Raw genomic sequence first — 20840 nt, 5'->3', positions numbered from 1 at the left:
GTTTGTTCTCTATGAGGGTATGAGGAGCTTCCAAAGACTCTATAGAAACAGGAACAAATATAGCAGCGTTAGGAGCCACAGAACTTGTGTGTGTGTGTGTGTGTGTGTGTGTGTGTGTGTGTGTGTGTGTGTGTGTGTGTGTGTGTATGTGTATGTGGGCACAATGGTGAGGAAGAGAGTCGCCTACCAGAGTCCTTCTGTTACACTATATCACATACAGTGATATTTAAAGGGATAGCTCAACCAAAAATGAAATCTCTGTTCATTTACACACCTTCATGTCATTCTAAACCTGCATGACTTTCTTCTGCTGATCACAAACGATATTTTTAACGATGTTGAAGTCCAAAAAAATGGTTTATTGTATTGTCATACAAGTTTGGAATGACATGAGGGTGAATAAATGATTGTCATTTCTCTTTAAAGTGCTTATCTGTGAAAGCTAATCCATCCACTTTATTTTCCTCATCCATCTGAAATAAGAAGTTAAACGATTTTAACGCAGACGCAGCAGTTCCCACTTTTGCAAACCATACATAATTACAAGGAAAAATATTCCACACGAGGGAAATCATTGTGGTGTCCATGAAGATGTCAAAAATAGGCATAAATCTACCTTACACATTTACCCAAATTATTATACGCCTTTTTAACCGAAGCTTATTTGGGTGGGTTTCTCCATCCCAATACAATGTCACTTCTCTGTGTTTTACGGCCCTGACGAGAACGTCGGTCTCCTCGGCTGTGAACCGCTCCTGGCGTGCGCCTGGCAAATCCGCCGTTATAATAGCAAACCGCCATGGAACAAGCGCGCCTGCTCTTAAAGGGAATGTGAGATGACGCTCTGATTGGTTTATTTCACGTTACGCCCAAACCACACCTATGAGTAATGAAGCTACTTCAGACCAACACATTTTAGATTTGCAATCATCCGAGATCCGCCCACAAAGTTACTTGTGTTTAGCGTTTGATACTTGCATTTCAGATCGTTAAAATAGGGTCCTAAGAATTAAAAGTAAGTAAAAAAATAATAATTATGTCAAAGCTTGTCTTTGGTCTCTGGCTTTCTGGTTTAAATATTTTTTTGTTTCTAACCACAATTTATTAACTTTAGAAATTAACAGAAATTTTCACCCATTTGATTTGAGAATGTCCTTTAAAAATACCACTTCAGTTCAAACTCATTTCAGATCTATCAACTCCAAAACATCACATTACAAATCGCGCAGGTGGCTTGAGCTGTCAATCTCTTCCTGTCTTCGTCAGAATAAGTCTCTGACCACACGTAGTGCAAATAAAGTCTGGCTACTTGAGATTAGATTCATCAAACCTGAAGCTGCTTCAGATCTCACAGGGATTTTTCACCACTCATGTCTTAATTAATGCAATTATATAGATGTGAAGCTGCAAAACGAGCACCTGCTGTGATGTTAAATTCATTTACGCTTTGATCTATGAAAGCTCTGTGAGAGGAGGCACACACTAATGTGCAGTAATGGAAAAAATATCCATCTTTAATTGTTCGATTGCAGAGACTCTCATTTGTTTAAGGTCCTGAAGGCAGGTGGAACAAAACTGACAAATAAGTTTCTTTCTACTTGTTCTGTTTGAGATCTGTTTTTCTCGTCTGGTCACCAGGGCCAGGTTCTTCATGACACCTCTTTATGAGCACATAATCGAGCTTTTATCATGGGTGCAGTCCAGGTCACACACACAGGACACAGTCCAGCTAAAACACTTGTGCAGATGAACTGATACACACTAGAGAATGCTGGGATTGAGTTGGCCGCTGCGCAACCATCTGCCTCCTGAGAAAATGTAACATGGCCTGCAAATGTGTGATTTATTCCCTAGAATTAAACAAGACAACTGCTATTACAGACTCAAAAACTGCTGCAAGCGAATTCTTTGGAATAGCACACGTTAAATGTCTCTGCTACCTGACGGATACCACTGAGATTGGTCTCGTGAGAAATCACACCAGTTTCTATAACAGCACTGACACTTCGCCAGTCAGAAACGCCCAGTGCCTGTCAATCATTGCGCATGTTGATTCCTGACCCCATTTCCCCTCGTTTTGTGCTCAATTTCTTGTCACTCTTCACTATTTCTGTCTAATAAAAAGTCAAAAGTTCAACAATAAAGTTAGGTGCTACCTATACGTGTTTGTTTGTTTCACACGTGTGCTGAAGATGCATGACGTTTTCATTTTTACCAGCTTTTTCTAAGTCAGTGATATGACCTTTTTATAATATAATGTAATATAATGTAATATAATATGCAGAATCCCTGCTACCTTACAGCGGATGAACGGTTTATAAAATGAATTGATGGATTATAATATAATATAATATAATATAATATATCACAACTTAGAATAACATGTTTATTTATTCCACCAATGTTTTAGCCATTAACATTTGTATTTTATATACAACATTCACCATATATATATATATATATATATATATATATATACACAGTACTGTGCAAAAGTCTTAGGCATGTTAATGGGTTCGACCCTTTACTGAATGCCAATGTATTTATTACTGACTTTCTCTTTCTTTTTTTTAAGACAAACCATACATTTTTGGAAAAAAATTATGGATTTATAGCGTTTTGAAAAAAAATGGATGGATTTATAACGTTTTGAAAAGAAAAAAAATAACTTTGAATTTATCATCAACAATATTGTTGTTTGATTTAATAATCATTGTTCAACATGTTCAGACTGAGCCAAAAAAAACCATTTTAACAGGATAAATTGAATATTCACAAAATGTGTGGGTCTAGGTAAAAAATGTAATTTTCCTGAAAACTATTTAAATGGATTTATAGCGTTTTGGAAAAGAGCTCCTCATATATATATATATGTATAGCCCACGACTGCACATATTTACTCTGGTCAGTAAATATGTGCTCCAAAACATGTGTGATGCAATTTATTCCTAAAAAAGGTTACCTAAACCCTCTATTGTTTCAAGAATTTAATCAGTATGAACTAAAATTGTCTCCATGTTTTGTACGGATGCATTTAATTTCATGTGTTTTGAGTTGTCAGAACATCTGCCCATAAAACCAGGCGTCCCGTATAACAGCACAACAGATGACAATAAATCAGCAACAAGTTGCACAAGCTCTGATGTTTATGAAATAGCTATCAGACATGTACCAGTGGGGTCAATTGGGAGCATGTGGCTAAATGCTAATGCCGTCCCGCCGGGTGGGGTGTTGAAGTCTGCTGTTGTGCAGATGACCAAATGGAGCTCATTATGGAGTAATGAGGCAGAAATACAGCTAACCTCTAACAAACAGACAGAGTCGTCATATACTGAGGAGGCCGGATGAAGGTGACATGAAATTCTAGGTAAAAAGGAATAAGAAAATGATTCACGCTCACAAAGTCAGCTGATGAGTAACAGGATTTTCTGCTGAACACAAGATATTCTGAGGAACACTGGTGTCCAAATAACATTAAACCCTGTTGACTTTCACAAAAAAAGAAAAAAACAAAAAAGAAAAAACTTAACACACATTAAGCAGACGGCCTACTAATACTCTAATGAGAGTTAGTTGACATGTAGTTGCAAAGTTACTTATAGTTAGTATAATGTTCAAAAGGGATCATCAAAATAAAGTGTTACCCAGAATTGTATTTTTTTGGTTCTAGTAAAACCTCACTTACTTCCTTTAAATTAGTTAATGAGCAAGAAAATATAATTTGAAATATATTCATATAGATTCATATAATATTTAAATATTCACCTCTATATGGCACCAAAATATATCCATATGTGTAAGAAATATTAATATAAAAAACAATTCACCACAATAAAACATATAAATTGTTATATATATATATATTTTTAAATAAATAATAATCTATTAATATTTTAAATATATTGATTTTATATATATATATATATATATATATATTTATTATATATATATATATATATATATATATTTATAATAATATATATACAGTGCTATGCATAAGTTTAGACACCCATGCTAAAGTTGACTAAAAAAATAATAACTTAATGCCTTATTTTAAAAAAATTGGAAAAATCCAACCTTTAAGGACACCAATTTTCTTTGTGAATGAATAATGTATCGTAAATAAATAAATGTTCTTCCTTAAAATACAGGGTGCATAAGTCTGGACACCCCTATGTTAAATTCCCATAGAGGCAGGCAGGTTTTTATTTTTAAAGGCCAGTTACTTCATGGATCCAGGATACTATGCATCCTGATAAAGTTCCCTTGGCCTTTGGAATTAAAATAGCCCCACATCATCACATAGCCTTCACCATACCTAGAGATTGGCATGGTTTTATTTAGGTTAGCCTAATAGCTGGTTTGATTTGCATTGAGAGATGATCTTATGGAAAGTACTCCATGCCAATCTCTAGGTATGGTGAAGGCCATGTGATGATGTGGGGCTATTTTAATTCCAAAGGCCAAGGGAACTTTATCAGGATGCATAGTATCCTGGATCCATGAAGATCCCAACCTGCGGCCCCAGACGCTGTGATAGCTGTGATACCAGAGGATAAGCGGTTTGGAAAATGAATGGGTTGATAATAATATATTAAAAGAAATTCCTCATTAAATGACATCATACGGTATTGTAAAAAAAAAAAAAAAAAAAAAAAAAAGTTTATAACTCGCAATTGTGAATTTTTATCACAATTCTGAGAAAAAAAGTCAGAAATATGGGATATAAACTTGCATTTACCTTTTTAATTATTTTATTCTCTGGCTTTCATATACTGCTACTGCAGAACGGACACTATCTGACACCAGGTAGGCTCCGCCCACAACAAAAATGTCCTCACTGTTTACAAACACCAAAATAGTCTATAGATGCAATTTTTTGGTAGCTCTCACCCAGTGGAGGGGGTCATGATACATCCGCCTCGGTCCACAGTCGCTCTGCACCCGCACCCGCGCTCCGGCGTGTCATGATTCATGCCGAAGTTGTGTCCGAGCTCATGGGCCAAAGTAACCGCAGCGCCGAGAGGGTTATCAGAGTGATCCTAAAACACAGAGAGCGAGAAAGTAAAAAACAATTGCGACCTTCTTTCTAACAATTGAGAGTTTACATCTCGCAATTCCAGTGTTGGGGAAATTATTGTAATGTGTTACAATATTGCGTTACTCCCTAAAAAAGTAAGTAATTAAGTTCGTTTTTATGGAAAGTAATGTTATATTACTTTTGCGCTACTTTTTCTCACTTGGGCTAGACTTGCTTACTTGTTTTTTTTACAAAAAAAAACAAAAAAAAACATAAGTTCTATTTTTTGGCAAATGTTAAGGCCCTTTCACACAAAAAGTGCAAATGCAAAAGGAAATGCAAATTCACGCCTGTACATTTCAGCGTTGCTGCCATTCTGGATTGCAGAAGAAAAGGATGCAGGAGAAGAAAGTTCAGCACTTTGGTTGCATCTGAAATCGCATACTTCCATACTATGTAGTGGGAGGAAAACTGTATGTGGCAAAATAATTATGTCCGAATTCATAGTACTTATAAATGAGTAGGAAAAAAAAGTACCCGGATGACCTACTTCTTCCGGTGAGATTCTGAAGTGTGCATGCAATGTCATGAATTTTGACATATAAGAGGTCATTGCACTATAAAAATATAAAAATGAGTTTTTTTTAAACCAAACTCCAAAAACTTCATGTCTCAGTATGACGCCATAGTGCGACGAAAGCACAAGTGGTGCTCACTGCAGAACCAAATTACATCCGGCTCCGCCTCTCTGGATGTCATGGGCTGAGCTTGACCTAGGCTGCATCCGAAATCACATACTTCCCTATTATATAGTAGGTGAAAAACAGTATGTGACAAAAGAAGTATGTCCGAATTCACAGCAAGTACCCGGATGACCTACTACTTCTGGTGAGATTCTGAAGTATGCATACGATGGACACTTTACTATCCCATGAGGCCACGGGAGAGGATTTATGAATGGCAGTGAAGTGACGTAACTGAGGCTAGTAGGTCACATGATAATGACAACATGGCGAATGTAGTGCGTCCAGATTACATTCATACTACACACACACTTATACTATACAGAACATACTTTTTTAGCGGTCGTGAAGTAATTACTTTTTAAAATAAGTACCTACTCGAGAGAGTGTGCGATTTCAGACACACCTCTTACTTCAGCAATAAAAACAAAAACAAAAATAAATAAAACAAATGCTTATTATTAGTATGGTTGAATCTGATCATCGAAGGTCAGCTGCAAAGACATTGGTTAATAAAGTGAGATTAAATACATAAAGTAGGTTTGTGTAATTTAACAGATTTAATTATTGCAGGTTTGCGTAATAGAGTTTGCATTTCACTGTTTTTATTCATTTTGAGGAATACTGAATCTGTTTTTGTGCAAGTGAGATGAGTAAATGCTCACATTTAGTCTACAACTACAATAATCATCATGTTTACTCTGCGCACACAACGCCTCTGAATGATTTCTGTCAACATGGGGACAGGAGAGCTGTCCGCCAATACATGCGAAAACAAAGTAACTTATAAATATGTGACCCTGGATCACAAAACCAGTCATAAGTCACACGGGTATATTTGTGGCAATAGCCAACAATACATTGTATGGGTCAAAATTATCGATTTTTCTTTTATGCCAAAAATCATTAGGTTATTACGTAAAGATCATGTTCCATGAAGATATTTTGTAAATTTTCTACCGTAAATATATAAAACATTTATTTTTGTGAGTGAATGCAGCACAACCGCCAACATAAATGTACAACTTTAAAGGAGATTTTCTCAATGTTTTGATTTTTTTGCACCCTCAGATTCCAGATTTTAAAATAGTTGTATCTCTGTCAAATATTGTCCTATCCTAACAAACCATACATCAATGGAAAGGTTGTTTATTCAGCTTTCATATTATGTATATATCTCAATTAAAAAAAATGTACCCTTGTCACTGGTTTTGTGGTCCAGTGTCACAAATTTGAAAAAGTCAGTCAGATATTTTGTTGTAAATTTATAAGTAATGTTCACCAGTTACTGATGTTTACTAGGTAATGCTTTACCCCAAACGTAGACTTTTTTTACTGAATTCTTGGTTTACATCACAAAATTCAGTTTTTTTCTTTCTGCCACGTAATTTAATTTTTTTTAAATGTAATTGCGACTTTATCTCACAACTATGACTTTTTCCCTCAGAATTCCAAGTTTACTTATCGCAATTCTGAGTATATATCTCAAAGTTCTGAGAAAAAAAAGTCAGAATTGTGAGATAAAGTCACAGTTACCTTTTTGTTTTTATTTTTTTTTCCATGGTGGAAACATGCATCGATACGGAAAGTGAAATCAATCCACATCCTTGAAAGCAGCTTGGTGATTTAAAATAAGCAATCAATTTCAATTTAAAACAAACAAGAGCAATTTCTTCCTCTGTGACCCCAGAGAGCCGAAAGGCGTTATCCGTTCTGTTCCACCTTCCCTCCCCAGATTAGATTTATCCCCACATCTCTCCTCTTGCACGTTTGTTTTTCTCTCAGAAAACGGTTTCACATGAGATCAGTAATGAGCAGACACTAACGGCCTTTATAATTACTTTTCCACAAATCCGTCAGAGCAGCATAACTCAAGATCCGTGCGCTGCTGTAATTGCTCGAGCGCTGCCAGGACACAACCAAACCGTTCTGCAGGCTTTGTTTGGGGAAGGGTGTGTGTGTGTGCTGATGAGGCAGGACAGACACAATTACAGTCATTCCTGTAAGTCGCTTTGGTAAGGACGCGTCTGCCAAACACGTGAAAATCAAATTAAAATGAAGAAAATCACCAGCTTCAGTTCTGAGCGTCTGAGTGATTATTCGTGTCAGGTGGTTTGTGCAGAGAAAAAGTGGAGCGGAGGAAAGTTTTAATGCCCAGAAGATGCTCTTTCAGAGCTTATGATTAAAAAAAAAAAAAAATACTTGAACCAAATTATTTTAAAAAGTTTGGGGTCAAGAAGAAGTATTAAGAAATTAATACTTTTATTCATCAAGGGTGCATTAAATCAGTCAAAAGTGCGAGTAAACATTTATAATGATTTCTATTTCAAATAAATAATGTTCTTATGAACTTTCTATTCGAGATTTCTGCAAAAACATGATGCATCGCAACTGATTTCAACACTGATATTGAGAAATGTTTCTTGAGCGGCAAATCATCATATTCGAATGATTTCTGGAGGATCATGTGACACTGAAGACTGGAGTAATGATGCTTAAAATTAAGCTTTGATCACAGGAATAAATTACATTTGAACATATATTCAAAAAGAAAACACTTCTTTTAAATTGTAATAATATATCACAATATTTTGGTTTTTACTGCATTTTTGATCACATTAATGCAGACTTGGTGAGCAAAAGGGACTTCTTTCAAAAAATATAAAATCTTACTGACCACAAACTTTTGAATTGTAGTGTATGTTATATATAAGGTATACATTTTATAAAAAAAAAATAAAAAAAAATTTAGCTGGCTACAGACAATAAACTTTTTCTTCCAGCCAGCTTTCCAAGCATTTAATAAGTGTATCGGGCAAAAATGCTGATGCTCATAAATCTGGCACGTTCTATAATGATTTGCATAGAAAGAATGCATGTTTATCAAGAAAAGTATGACAATGACTTCCATTTAAATATGAATGATGCAATGCTGCACCAGTGAATACACACCAGATGAAGTTTGATGGAGCGTTATGATGGAGGACAGGAGTGTGTAAAGTCCATTTAGCGAATGTGAAAAGAACCAGATCAGTTTGAAACCAAGCGGGAATACAGCAAATTGGATTTGCAAAAGCCTCATTGGTTAAAGCATGCTTATATCCGAATGCACTGTGGCAAAAGTTACAATTTTCTCACTCTAGAGGAGACACATTTAAGATTACTAGCATGTTTTTTGCAGCAGAAAAATCAGAGAAGCAGGAAAAAGTCATTTCTCTTCTTTTGATAACATTTGTGATTTTTAGTAACAATGGATGTGTGACGGGAGAATTCTCAGCTGAACATAATCATCTATAATTTGTGTATCTCATTTGCCATCAATTTGCATTTTCAGGAAGCTTGATTCGTATTATCACTCATGATGTTTAGTGAGAACTGGTCAGATGAGGACAAAACCTCTCCGAACACAATGTCATGAGATCGTGCCATGCTTCTGTGAAATGTTGAGGCTTTTATAGCAGCAACTCCACTAAATCAAACAGCAAAAACAGAAGTCTATCATGCAACCAGTCTGCAAGAGGCGGCCAAAGGGAATAAAATGCCTCAGACGAGTGAGTCAATGAAGAAAACATGCATGTCTTTTGTTGTTTCGTCTGAAGAAGGGTTAGGGTTAGCGACACATGATCCATAATGGAGAAGCTCCACATAATGGGATCCTCAATCGAAGCACAAATACTGAGATGGTCCAATTTACTCCAACCTTAAAGCCAAAAACACACTCTATGCAAGCAGAACGAAAGCGATTGGTTTCCTTTGAATGCTTGTGTTATTAAACTGAAGGTGTTATTAGTCAGGTATCCAGCCATAAGTAAGTCAACAGTTTAATGACTGTAACTTCAAATGATTTGCAGAGCGAGAACTCATGCAGCTCTTTCCTCTTTCCTCTGACCACAGACCTCAGTATCTCAGAGCTGCTTTGATTTTGTGTCTCAGTAGAATGTAATCGTCGTGTGCTGTGATCAATGTGTTGGTTTGATTTATGTGGAAGCGCCTCTAGATGTCTGTGCTGAGTGAGTTAGTGTCCTCATCTGAACTACCTGAAGCTTGCAATGCCACTAAAATACATCAAACAGAGATATGATGTGAGTATCTTTGGTCTCAAATTAAGCAACTCTGTTATATATATATATATATATATTACTGTGCAAAAGTCTTAGGCATGTTAATACCCCCATTGTTTCAACCCATGTTTGGGTCAAATATGGAAAAGCCCAACTGTTGGTTTAAAATTTTGAATGATTTTTTTTTTATATCAACGGTTGGGTTTGTCCATATTTGACCCAAACATGAGTTGAAACAACCCAGTGTTTTTTTACAATGCAAACATTCTAAAATGATCATTCATCAGGAATGATTGACAGATGTCACTCACCATGACGATTCCCCCTGACTGCTCCGCAGTGCACATGCTCATAATGGGAGCCATGCCGATGGTGGTGCCCTGAAAATAAACCCCACTGAGGAGGGAAAACAGGAAGTCATGTGACACAGATGTTCATCTACAGCATCATACATCAGCCTTGGTAAATGTTCAATAAAAAATGATAAAAAAATAACTACAAATATGTGAATAAAACCTCATGCAGTTTTCAACGTTTCAAAATAAGAAATGGCGAAACAATTTCCTGGAAGCAAAAGTGCATTGATTCTAGTGGTAAACCGCATATAGTGTGTTTTCCACCTGCCGGCTCTCAGCGGTTACCTGATCAGCTGAGCGTTATCGTGAGGTCTCTGCGGGAGCAGCTTGAGTTTTCTCCAGTCCAGGAACTCGTGGAGCGATGTAAACGGATCCTGTGTGATGGAGCATTTGTCTCCGTCACTCCACACCTCCAGCCCCACCAGAGCCACACGGATATTCAGTGACCTGTAAAACTGAAACACGGCAGCGCTAACATTAGCTAATCAGGTTAAACCAGAACAGAAATTATGTTTCAAGGGACTTATTAAACCCAACAAAATCTGGCTTTAGATACACAAGTTGCACAAATATGAACATTTGTATAATTACAAAGATTAGAAATTGAAATTGAGACATATAAAGTGGGTTGAAGGCTTGAATGCAAATCAGAACTATATACATACAGGGATCTATATTCTCAGAAGGCGAAGCACTGCTACTTGGACGGAGTGATTTGCTCGCAGCACATGAGAAGCCCCGTGGTGAGGAGCAGAGAGTTCGCTCAGAGTTGGAGTAAATCCCTCCGCACTTCGCCTTCTGAGAATATAGTTCCCAGTATGTATACGGTTAGAAGATGGCTGTGTCTCATGTGACCTTGTTATTTGTGCACGCTGTGACTATACAAATCACAACATGTAAATAGGGAAATGTTGGCGTTATTTTGTCACCTATTGGGAGCAGTATGTTAGCTGGAGCCATTTACCTCCAGTCTTTGTGCTAAGCTAGGCTAGCGGTGGGTGCGTCAGACAGAGTTACGGCACGCACGGAGATGAGAAGGGTATGGACTTATCTAACTCTGGGGGATAAGGTGAATAAGCTAAAGTCCCAAAAAGTCGGTGTGTTCCTTTAACATTCAAATTTCAAGTTAACAAGCATTTTCCTACAAAAATTATCCTAACGTTACACCTATTTGATTTTTGGGTAACGCTTTAGATTACAGCCCGGAAAGTACTACGTAATTAAATTGAAAGTACAGTGTAACTTTCGGTAATTACAGTGTACCTATAAAGTACTTACGTGTAAGTATAGGGGAATAATATGTAAAGTTTTGGGAATAAAGGGGTAACAACCAGGAAAATAACAAATTATTTAGGCAAATTATTTAGACTGTAAGTATTCCATGTAGTTACAGGGTAAGTATGACATTGCGGGCTGTAAATTAAAGTGGTGTTTCTTACCCCCTTGTTTCATGTAGTTACAGGGTAAGTACAATAAAAACACATGTAGGCCTACACACACAATCTGACATCACTTGGAAAACCTTTATTTGAAAAACAACTTATTTCAAAACAGATTTACAACATATTACACTTCTTATGTTTTATTTTTTTAAATCAACTTTTCATTTCAAATACTAAAGTCCTGATAGAAAGTAGCATGTTTTGTCCTGTTTTGTTTCTCTTGCATGGCTTCCTCCTCCTCTTGGTCCTCCTCTTCTTTTTCTATCGTTCCACTGATTTGCCTAATCATAAGAAGGAGTATTTTTCTATTCTGTATTATGTATTAAAAGAAAATACAGTACACCCAGAAATGTTCTCATAATTTACTCATCTTTTCGCTACCGACCAACTGTCACCAGCGAGTGCATGAGAGTCGGCTTGAATGGCTTCGCGTTTGCTGAAGCTTTAAGCGTCCATTGCATCCTCGCGGGAGTTTGATGTGAAACTCGCGCGAGAACTGGTGTCTGTTCTTCTGCATGGTTTGTTTTTCATTAGTATTATCTGTTATTGTTTGTATTTTGTTGTGAGCAATAATAAAAACATAAAAAAAAATTATAATAATTCGACATTCGGTTTTTCGGTGCGCTTACGTCAAGCTTTAAATTTTCAAGCGTAAACGTACTCAACCCTCTCATGAACGCGCAGGTGACAGTTGGTCGGAAGCGATAGTCTACAGTTTAAATTTTTTAAATATTTGGTATTTTTCTTAAAAACGTTTATCGTTTCACTTCAGAAGACATTGATTCATCCATTGGGGTCGTATGGATTACTGTAGTTATTGTTGTATGTGCTGTTGTCAACTTTTAGGAACACATGAGCTTGCATTATATGCATTTACAGAGATTATTTATTTTTCTAAAAACTTTTGTTTGTGTTAATCTGAAGAAGGAAATTTGTATACATCTCGGATGACATGAGGGTAAAAGATGAGTAAATGGTGAGGACATTTCTGTAGCCTACTGTAGGCTATTTTCTTTTAACACATAATACAGAATAGCAAGAGACATGTCATGGGATTCCTTCTTAAGATTCATCAGTGGAAAGAAAGAAAAAGAAGAGGAACAAGAGGAGGAGGAAACCAAGCAAGCGAAAGTGCTGTAAATCCGTTTTTAAATAAGTTGTTTTTTTTTAAATAAAGTTTTCCGAGTGATATCAGATTGTGTGTGTGTACATGTGTTTTTATTGTACTTACCCTGTAACTACATGAAACAAGAGGGTAAGAAGCACCACTTTAATTTACAGCCCGCAATGTCATACTTACCCATGTAACTACATGGAATACTTACAGTCTAAATAATTTGCCTAAATAATTTGTTATTTTCCTGGTTGTTACCCCTTTATTCCCAAAACGTTACATATTATTCCCCTATACTTACACGTACGTACTTTATAGGTACACTGTAATTACCGAACGTTACACTGTACTTTCATTTTAATTACGCAGTACTTTCCGGGCTGTAATCTAAAGCGTTACCAAATATAGCAGTATATTGCCCCATCTTTCTTCCCTCGTTACCTGCCTTGTTTGCTCGTGTTTGCAGTCCTGTGCTAGATCGTCGTCGAGTCGAGTCGAGTCGAGTCAAGTCAAGTCAAGTCAAGTCAAGTCAAGTAATGCTGCTGGTCATGTTTTCCCCCTCTGGGTAGTTTTTGTTTGGTTTTGTTTTATTTTTATTATTAATAAAAAGCCTGTTAATCTGCATTATTGAGTCCTTTCTCCTTCCATCACCTCAAACCAGACAGAAACCAAATGCACACATTTGCATTTAAAGGGACATACACAAAAATGGCAGTGTGTATGTATGTGTGTGTGTGTGTGTGTGTGTGTGTGTGTGTGTGTGTGTGTATTAGAAAATGAACTCTAATGTGGTGATATTAATTTTTAATTTCTATTTTAATGTAATTTTACCTTGTCCACATAGTTGGCTATTTCAGCAAGCCTCTGTTTCACTTTCTCCACGTCTTTCCCCTGTTTCTGATACTGAAATGCAAAGGAAAACAAGAAAGTCTTTAAACTGCAGCCAAATGTGTCATTCATTGGCCGACTGTGGTAAATGTCACATGAGGTAATCCATTTTCCACGGGCAGCGGCACACAGATGTTGAGCCAAACATGGCCAGAAGTGTTTGATGTCCAGAATGTCAGTCGGTGGATGTAAAAACGGCTTTTCAAAATAAAAGCGCAGATTGGAAATGTGTCACTCATGATTGCTGCCTCTGGGTGTTGTAGGGTGAGTGAAAATAATCAGGAAGGAAAGCTTTCATTGCTGTAAAATGTACAAGACAATAAGAATCGCACTATTTCTAACTCTTTCCTTAACATCTTCCATGGTTTCAACAGGTACATCTGGAGAAAATAAAGCTCATTCAACAAACCAAATGATTAGGTTTTGTTCTTTTCCTTAAAATATCACATGACAGGATATTTGAAAGGCCCCTCAATGACATAAATAAGTTATTTTGGCAACAAAGCATTTCTTAAAGCACATTAAAAACACTGTTTGACAGGCAAACTACAAAGAGGTCAAGTGATCACAGCTGGGCGTCCTCACTTCCAGCAAACAAACAATCTAATCTGCTTTAACCTTTGACCTCTCAACTCCCCGACTCCCTGAACTCGAAGGGGTCATGACCTTGTATTTACGTAGAGGTCAGGATGTATGGAGCTGCAATGATGTAGTTCAGCTGGTTTTGCTTATTTTAATATAACTATTAAAAACATTTTGTTAATAGAAATTAAGCTGACAAAATAAAATAAACAGCTGAAAAACTTAAACTAAATTAAAATCAGCAGATATGTTGCCTTTCCAACTTACAAAGTTGAAGTTGAAGTACTAACCGAAATAAAACTAAACATGAAATTAAAATAAATGTCAAACTATTTGGAATTATTTGTAAAAACTACAAAAGCACATTTAAAAAAATGACTATAAATTAAAGATTTAAAAGTATTTTTTTTAAATATTTAAACATATTAATAATACTATAATAGTAATGAATTATACTAAAATAACACTTCAATTGGACATCAAGTGGTGTCCCAAACAGGCCCGGAGTGGGTAATCGGGAGAATCGGGAGAATTCCCGGTGGGCCGCTTCACTTTTGGGCCGGTCGAGGATATATATATATATATTTTTTTTTTTTCACATTTCAATGTCACGTTAGTTACATTAGGCTACACACGTTCCGCATTCTGACACCGCAGCGCGCAGCCTCTGCATGGGTTGTACCATGTGAGGGAGTTCTCCCCTCCCCTCCTATAGAGTTGGTTGGGTCCACAACACGTCTTTTCCAAAACGTTTTCTCAGGTAGGCTACCGCGGCACCGCCAGCGCCTACCGATAGCTGGGCCGGCCCTATCGTAACGGTACGCGTCAGGGAGGAAGATGCCAGGAGGTATGGAAGCTTTGTTTCTGCACAGAATAAAACATTTTAAAAGATAATTGCGACTTTTTATCTCACAATTGCGAGTTTACAGCTCGCAATTCTGACTTTATTTCTCAGAATTGCGAGATATAAAGTCAAAATTGTGTGAAATAAAGTCGCAATTGCGTGTTATAAAGTCAGAATTGCGAGATATAAAGTCAGAATTGCCTGAAATAAAGTCGCAATTACGTGTTATAAAGTCAGAATTGCGAGATAGAGTCAGAATTGCGTGATATAAAGGAGCAATTGTGTGTTATAAGAGATATAAATTCAGAATTGTGTGAAATAGTCGCAATTGCTTCTTATAAAGTCAGAATTGCAAGATATAGCCTAAAGTCAGAACTGCGTGAAATAAAGTCGCAATTGCTTATAAAGTCAGCAAGATATAGAGTCAGAATTGTGATATAAAGTCGCAATTGTATGTTATAAAGTCAGAATTGCGAGATATAAAGTCAGAATTGTGTGAAATAAAGTCGCAATTGCTTCTTATAAAGTCAGAATGGCAAGATATAAAGTCAGAACTGCGTGAAATAAAGTTGCAGTTGCTTATAAAGTCAGAATTGCAAGATATAGAGTCAGAATCAATTGTGTGATATAAAGTCGCGTTATAAAGTCAGAATTGCGAAATATAAAGTAAGAATTGTGTGATAAAGTCGCAATTGCTTCTTATAAAGTCTAAGTGAATTATTTTTTCAACCTTTACATTATTTGTTGAACCATGGTATTAATACAAACTACACAATAGCTGAACTGTTGCTTCATTTATCCAATTTAGAAAAAGTGCTAATTTGGAATTCCACCATGGAAAAAGTGGGCCGGTCTTGGGCCTGAAACTCCCGGGCTGAAAAGTGGCCCCACTCCGGCCCTGGTCCCAAACACCAAATACCAAAAGTGTTTATAGTGCAATGTTATTTATATTATTCTTTGAGATTTATTAATATTCCCATGAATTCCATTTTTATTATTCAGGTTCCCAACGGGAGTGTTTGGTTTCTAAATGCTTCTTGTAATTTGCAGGTTTCATGCTTCTGGCAGCCAATAATTCAGTGTATAAAACACCACGTTGATCTTTGTTGCTCGTGCAACACTATTTTATTCTTTCTTTTAAACGCATGTAGTTTTGTTCTGGTTTTTGAGGACGAGGGCAGGCCCGGAGTGGGTAATCGGGAGAATTCCCGGTGGGCCGCTTCACTTTTGGGCCGGTCGAGGATATATATATATATATTTTTTTTTTTTCACATTTCAATGTCACGTTAGTTACATTAGGCTACACACGTTCCGCATTCTGACACCGCAGCGCGCAGCCTCTGCATGGGTTGTACCATGTGAGGGAGTTCTCCCCTCCCCTCCTATAGAGTTGGTTGGGTCCACAACACGTCTTTTCCAAAACGTTTTCTCAGGTAGGCTACCGCGGCACCGCCAGCGCCTACCGATAGCTGGGGCGGCCCTATCGTAACGGTACGCGTCAGGGAGGAAGATGCCAGGAGGTATGGAAGCTTTGTTTCTGCACAGAATAAAACATTTTAAAAGATAATTGCGACTTTTTATCTCACAATTGCGAGTTTACAGCTCGCAATTCTGACTTTATTTCTCAGAATTGCGAGATATAAAGTCAAAATTGTGTGAAATAAAGTCGCAATTGCGTGTTATAAAGTCAGAATTGCGAGATAGAGTCAGAATTGCGTGATATAAAGGAGCAATTGTGTGTTATAAGAGATATAAATTCAGAATTGTGTGAAATTGTCGCAATTGCTTCTTATAAAGTCAGAATTGCAAGATATAGCCTAAAGTCAGAACTGCGTGAAATAAAGTCGCAATTGCTTATAAAGTCAGCAAGATATAGAGTCAGAATTGTGATATAAAGTCGCAATTGTATGTTATAAAGTCAGAATTGCGAGATATAAAGTCAGAATTGTGTGAAATAAAGTCGCAATTGCTTCTTATAAAGTCAGAACTGCGTGAAATAAAGTTGCAGTTGCTTATAAAGTCAGAATTGCAAGATATAGAGTCAGAATCAATTGTGTGATATAAAGTCGCGTTATAAAGTCAGAATTGCGAAATATAAAGTAAGAATTGTGTGATAAAGTCGCAATTGCTTCTTATAAAGTCTAAGTGAATTATTTTTTCAACCTTTACATTATTTGTTGAACCATGGTATTAATACAAACTACACAATAGCTGAACTGTTGCTTCATTTATCCAATTTAGAAAAAGTGCTAATTTGGAATTCCACCATGGAAAAAGTGGGCCGGTCTTGGGCCTGAAACTCCCGGGCTGAAAAGTGGCACCACTCCGGCCCTGGACGAGGGCATGTCAACGACCTGTTGACATCTGCATAATTCCTCAACTGTAGCTTCTACTAGTTGTGACTAATAAATCTGTGCCAAAATCCTTGTTGATAAACATATCCATATACATACATGCAGGATAATCCGGTTAGCTATTATTTGCACTGAGCATCATTGATGTCTGTTACCCACTTAGAACAGAAATGCATTTCATTTTTGGGTCACGACCAACTGGTTTAGAAGCGCTGATTTGTATGATTGAAGGTCGCAGATGTGTGTGAGGTCAACAGCATCTCTTCATTACCTCGCGGTTGTCTGCGACGATGATCAACTCCACATGCTTGGTGCTGCTCTGGGCGTCTCTTTTATTCTGCAGCGAAAGACAGACAGAACACGATTAAACTTCACCCTCTTCCTCTGAAGGACACAGTTAATAGAGGTTTCACTCAAGAACCTTTTATAAAATCTCCCAAGGCCCATTTTGCTGAGAGTCTATATGGCCTTTAAGGCACAGAGGTGATGTCCTCACCTCTCTTCTAAATGTGCCCTCTATTAGCAGATCAGTGTGTGATTGAACATCCTCTTCTGGTTTCAGCATTGCCCGCAAAATACATCTGATCCGCAGCGATGTGCGTTCCAGGAGACCGTTCACTTTAACAGCCTTCAGATTGCCTGGCCATCTCATTTGCTCGTGTGAAAGACCCACTTGTCTTTTATAGACATCTTTTTCAAACGATTTACAAGCAGTTCTCACCTACTCATTCGTCGTTATCACTATTTTCCACATTTTAGAATAAAAGTCATCAACCCTATGAAATAACGCAAAGGGAAGTATGGGAACAATATAGTGGAAGTAAATATTATACAAATGAAAATTCTCTTCTTTTGGAGATTTTTTTTTTGTCTAGAGACTCTAAAATAAAATTAATAAATAAAATAAATAAAATAAATAAAATAAATAAAATAAATAAAATAAAATAAAATAAAATAAAATAAAAAATAAATAAAATTAAATAAAATTAAATAAAATAAATCAAATAGTGCACTATAAGAAGAAGTCATCATGTGTGCTTCTTAAAAGTTTGAGTGCTTCAGCTGAGGAGAAAAGTCTTTAAAGTAATTCTCAGCTTTTATGTTTATATAACTCTTTAATTGGTCATTCTTTGGTTTTCAACAATTGCTTTCTCACAATACATGTATGTGACAACGGCTTGCTTTTCACAAATCTAATAAATATTACAAGCCCCCATTAATTCTGCATATAAATGATACATTTATACTAGTGGTTGTATAATTTCCATCTAGTAAAGTCTTCGTAGCTCAAATATAACCGCTAATTTTCATTTCAACACTGGAGTGTAAAAAGGAGGGTGTTATAATTCATGAAAGCTAGTAAATCCCCGAGCTGTGAAGTGAACGTCTGCTCTGGAATGAGAATATTCAGGCAAATTGGTCAAGCCGGTCACTAGCTAAACACAACCTTAGACCAGTAAACCACCTGGTTTAGGCCACAGGGATACAATATTAAGATTAATGAATAAGGTAAGAGCGTTTGAGCCATTCCAGCGTGTTGACAACCTAAACCAACTAAACATTAGCTGGACTGGAGATCATAAAAACCTGCTTAGACCAGTTTAGACCAGCTTAGACCAGCAAACCGCCCGTGTTGAAGCTATTTTTTCTGATTTAGATCCACATGGCAAATCAGATCTCTCGTGTTTTTAGGCTGTTTAAACACATGCAACAGGATCCGATCAGTGACAGATGCTTGTGAATTATTTTTTTTTTGGATAGATTCTCGGCTTTATTTAAACAAATATTTACAGTATATAAGACAGGACACACTATCATGAAGGTGACCTTGACTTCAGCATGCATTCAGCATCACTCCTCTCGCTCTCAATGGAAACTGTCTCTTATTGTTTCGAGTGAATGGTTTTCCTTCAATGAGAATGAAAGGCTGGACTCATCTGTGTGAGGCTTCATGTTGAGAAGAATTAGGGTCGTAACGCCTAACAGGCTGTTTCACCTGTGCTGCGGATTTGAAGAGAAAAGCTGATAAGCGTCTAATTGAATAAAAAAACACTTGACTTCCACACAGAGACGATGTCGCTGCGCCATGACATCTGATGAAATGCAGGAGCTTAATTCAATGAGCAGCAACATCAGGTTAAATCCTTTTCAAGAGAGAATACAATTATACATCTCAGAAATGACTCTCCAGTGTGTAAAAAGAATCTGTCAGCCTTTACTCAATGATAACATTCAGACACAATGATAATTTCTGCCACATGAAAACACTTCAGCGGCCACGGCGAGAGACTGGATGTGTCCTTAAAGTGACCAAACAAAGAGTGATATGTGACCTTGTGCACCGCTAGCTTGAACAGGTTTCATGAACCTGTCTGTGATTGGTCAGGCATGCTGATAGTCCCGCCCCTAAATTAACATCATTGGCTCAGTCAATGTTACTGTGTTGGGATGCTTGAGAAACCAACTTTAAAAGCAACCCATTTTATTTACGAAATGTGAGATATTTCAAATAAAATACAATAAAAATGTTTTTATAAATAAAATAAAATAAAATAAATACAATACAATCAAATGTATTTCATAAATAAACACAATACAATAAAAATGTTTTATAAATAAATAAAATATAAAATTCAATACAAATGTTTTATGAAAAAAAAAAAAAAAAAAAAAAAAAAATGGGGCTGGATAGTGCAAGTCAAGTGTGCAGTAAACCTTATATATATAGACCTAAATCTGAAGGAAAAATCTTTCAAATAGTCTTTTATGGCCATAACTCTTTAAATTGTCATTCTTTGGCCTGTCATTGGTCAAGCAAACAGAGCCAATGCTACCGTCCCAAAGGTAAAGTTACTTCCAGTTGCCAAGGTGTTGCTACGCAGTTGCTAATGTGTTTTTATTTTGATAAGTTATGACATCCTTCTACATGTTTATAATATTCTGGTGTCCCTCTTTTAATCATGATGAGTAAAAGCACAACAACCCTACATTGTTTAAAGCTAAATATTCAGTATTATTCAGAAACATGTCACATTAGAGATTATGTTTCTACATGTAAAGAATGACTATTGGGTGCTGAGAGCTGTAATCTTTGAAGGTTTGTGGTTTTGTTTAACTCACCCTTCTGCTGTGAGAACTGAAGACGGCTCCTGGAGTGTTTGGGTATGAAATATTGTGACCGTGTCCACAGGTTCCCTGGGTGAATTTAAGATGTTCTCCTCTGTAAAGACGATGAGCGTTTCCCTCCTGCATGGGCTCCAGTACATATACTTTATGATCAAGTGAAATCAGTCCCCTGTAGAACGAGGCAATCGACACCATTCAGTTAACATTTGAATTTGTTCATATTACGATTACACATGCATCATGTAAACATAAACAAGAAGTAACCAGAATTAACAATTACATACAGCATGTATGAATTGTTTTTGGAATA

General features: G+C 36.7%; 2 protein-coding genes across 3 annotated transcripts in view; one reads left to right on the top strand and one right to left on the bottom strand.

Annotated features, from left to right (window-relative positions):
• bccip (BRCA2 and CDKN1A interacting protein) overlaps positions 1 to 20840 on the top strand; it is a 242133-nt gene that overhangs the window by 66568 nt on the left and 154725 nt on the right. The window lies entirely within an intron of this gene.
• Positions 1 to 20840, bottom strand: part of adam12a (ADAM metallopeptidase domain 12a) — a 130992-nt gene that overhangs the window by 36666 nt on the left and 73486 nt on the right. For both annotated transcript variants that reach the window (XM_082151868.1, XM_082151869.1), the window contains exons 6-11: positions 20525 to 20699; positions 17676 to 17741; positions 13568 to 13639; positions 10466 to 10635; positions 10136 to 10220; positions 4894 to 5042 (exon numbers count right to left, since the gene is read on the bottom strand). In XM_082151868.1, coding sequence (XP_082007994.1) covers positions 4894 to 5042; positions 10136 to 10220; positions 10466 to 10635; positions 13568 to 13639; positions 17676 to 17741; positions 20525 to 20699 — 717 coding nt within the window. The remainder of the gene's footprint in view (positions 1 to 4893; positions 5043 to 10135; positions 10221 to 10465; positions 10636 to 13567; positions 13640 to 17675; positions 17742 to 20524; positions 20700 to 20840) is intronic.

Source organism: Leuciscus leuciscus (assembly GCF_965113295.1).
Source record: "Leuciscus leuciscus genome assembly, chromosome: 21".
Lineage (NCBI taxonomy): Eukaryota > Metazoa > Chordata > Actinopteri > Cypriniformes > Leuciscidae > Leuciscus > Leuciscus leuciscus.
This window is presented reverse-complemented; position numbering and strand designations above follow the sequence as displayed.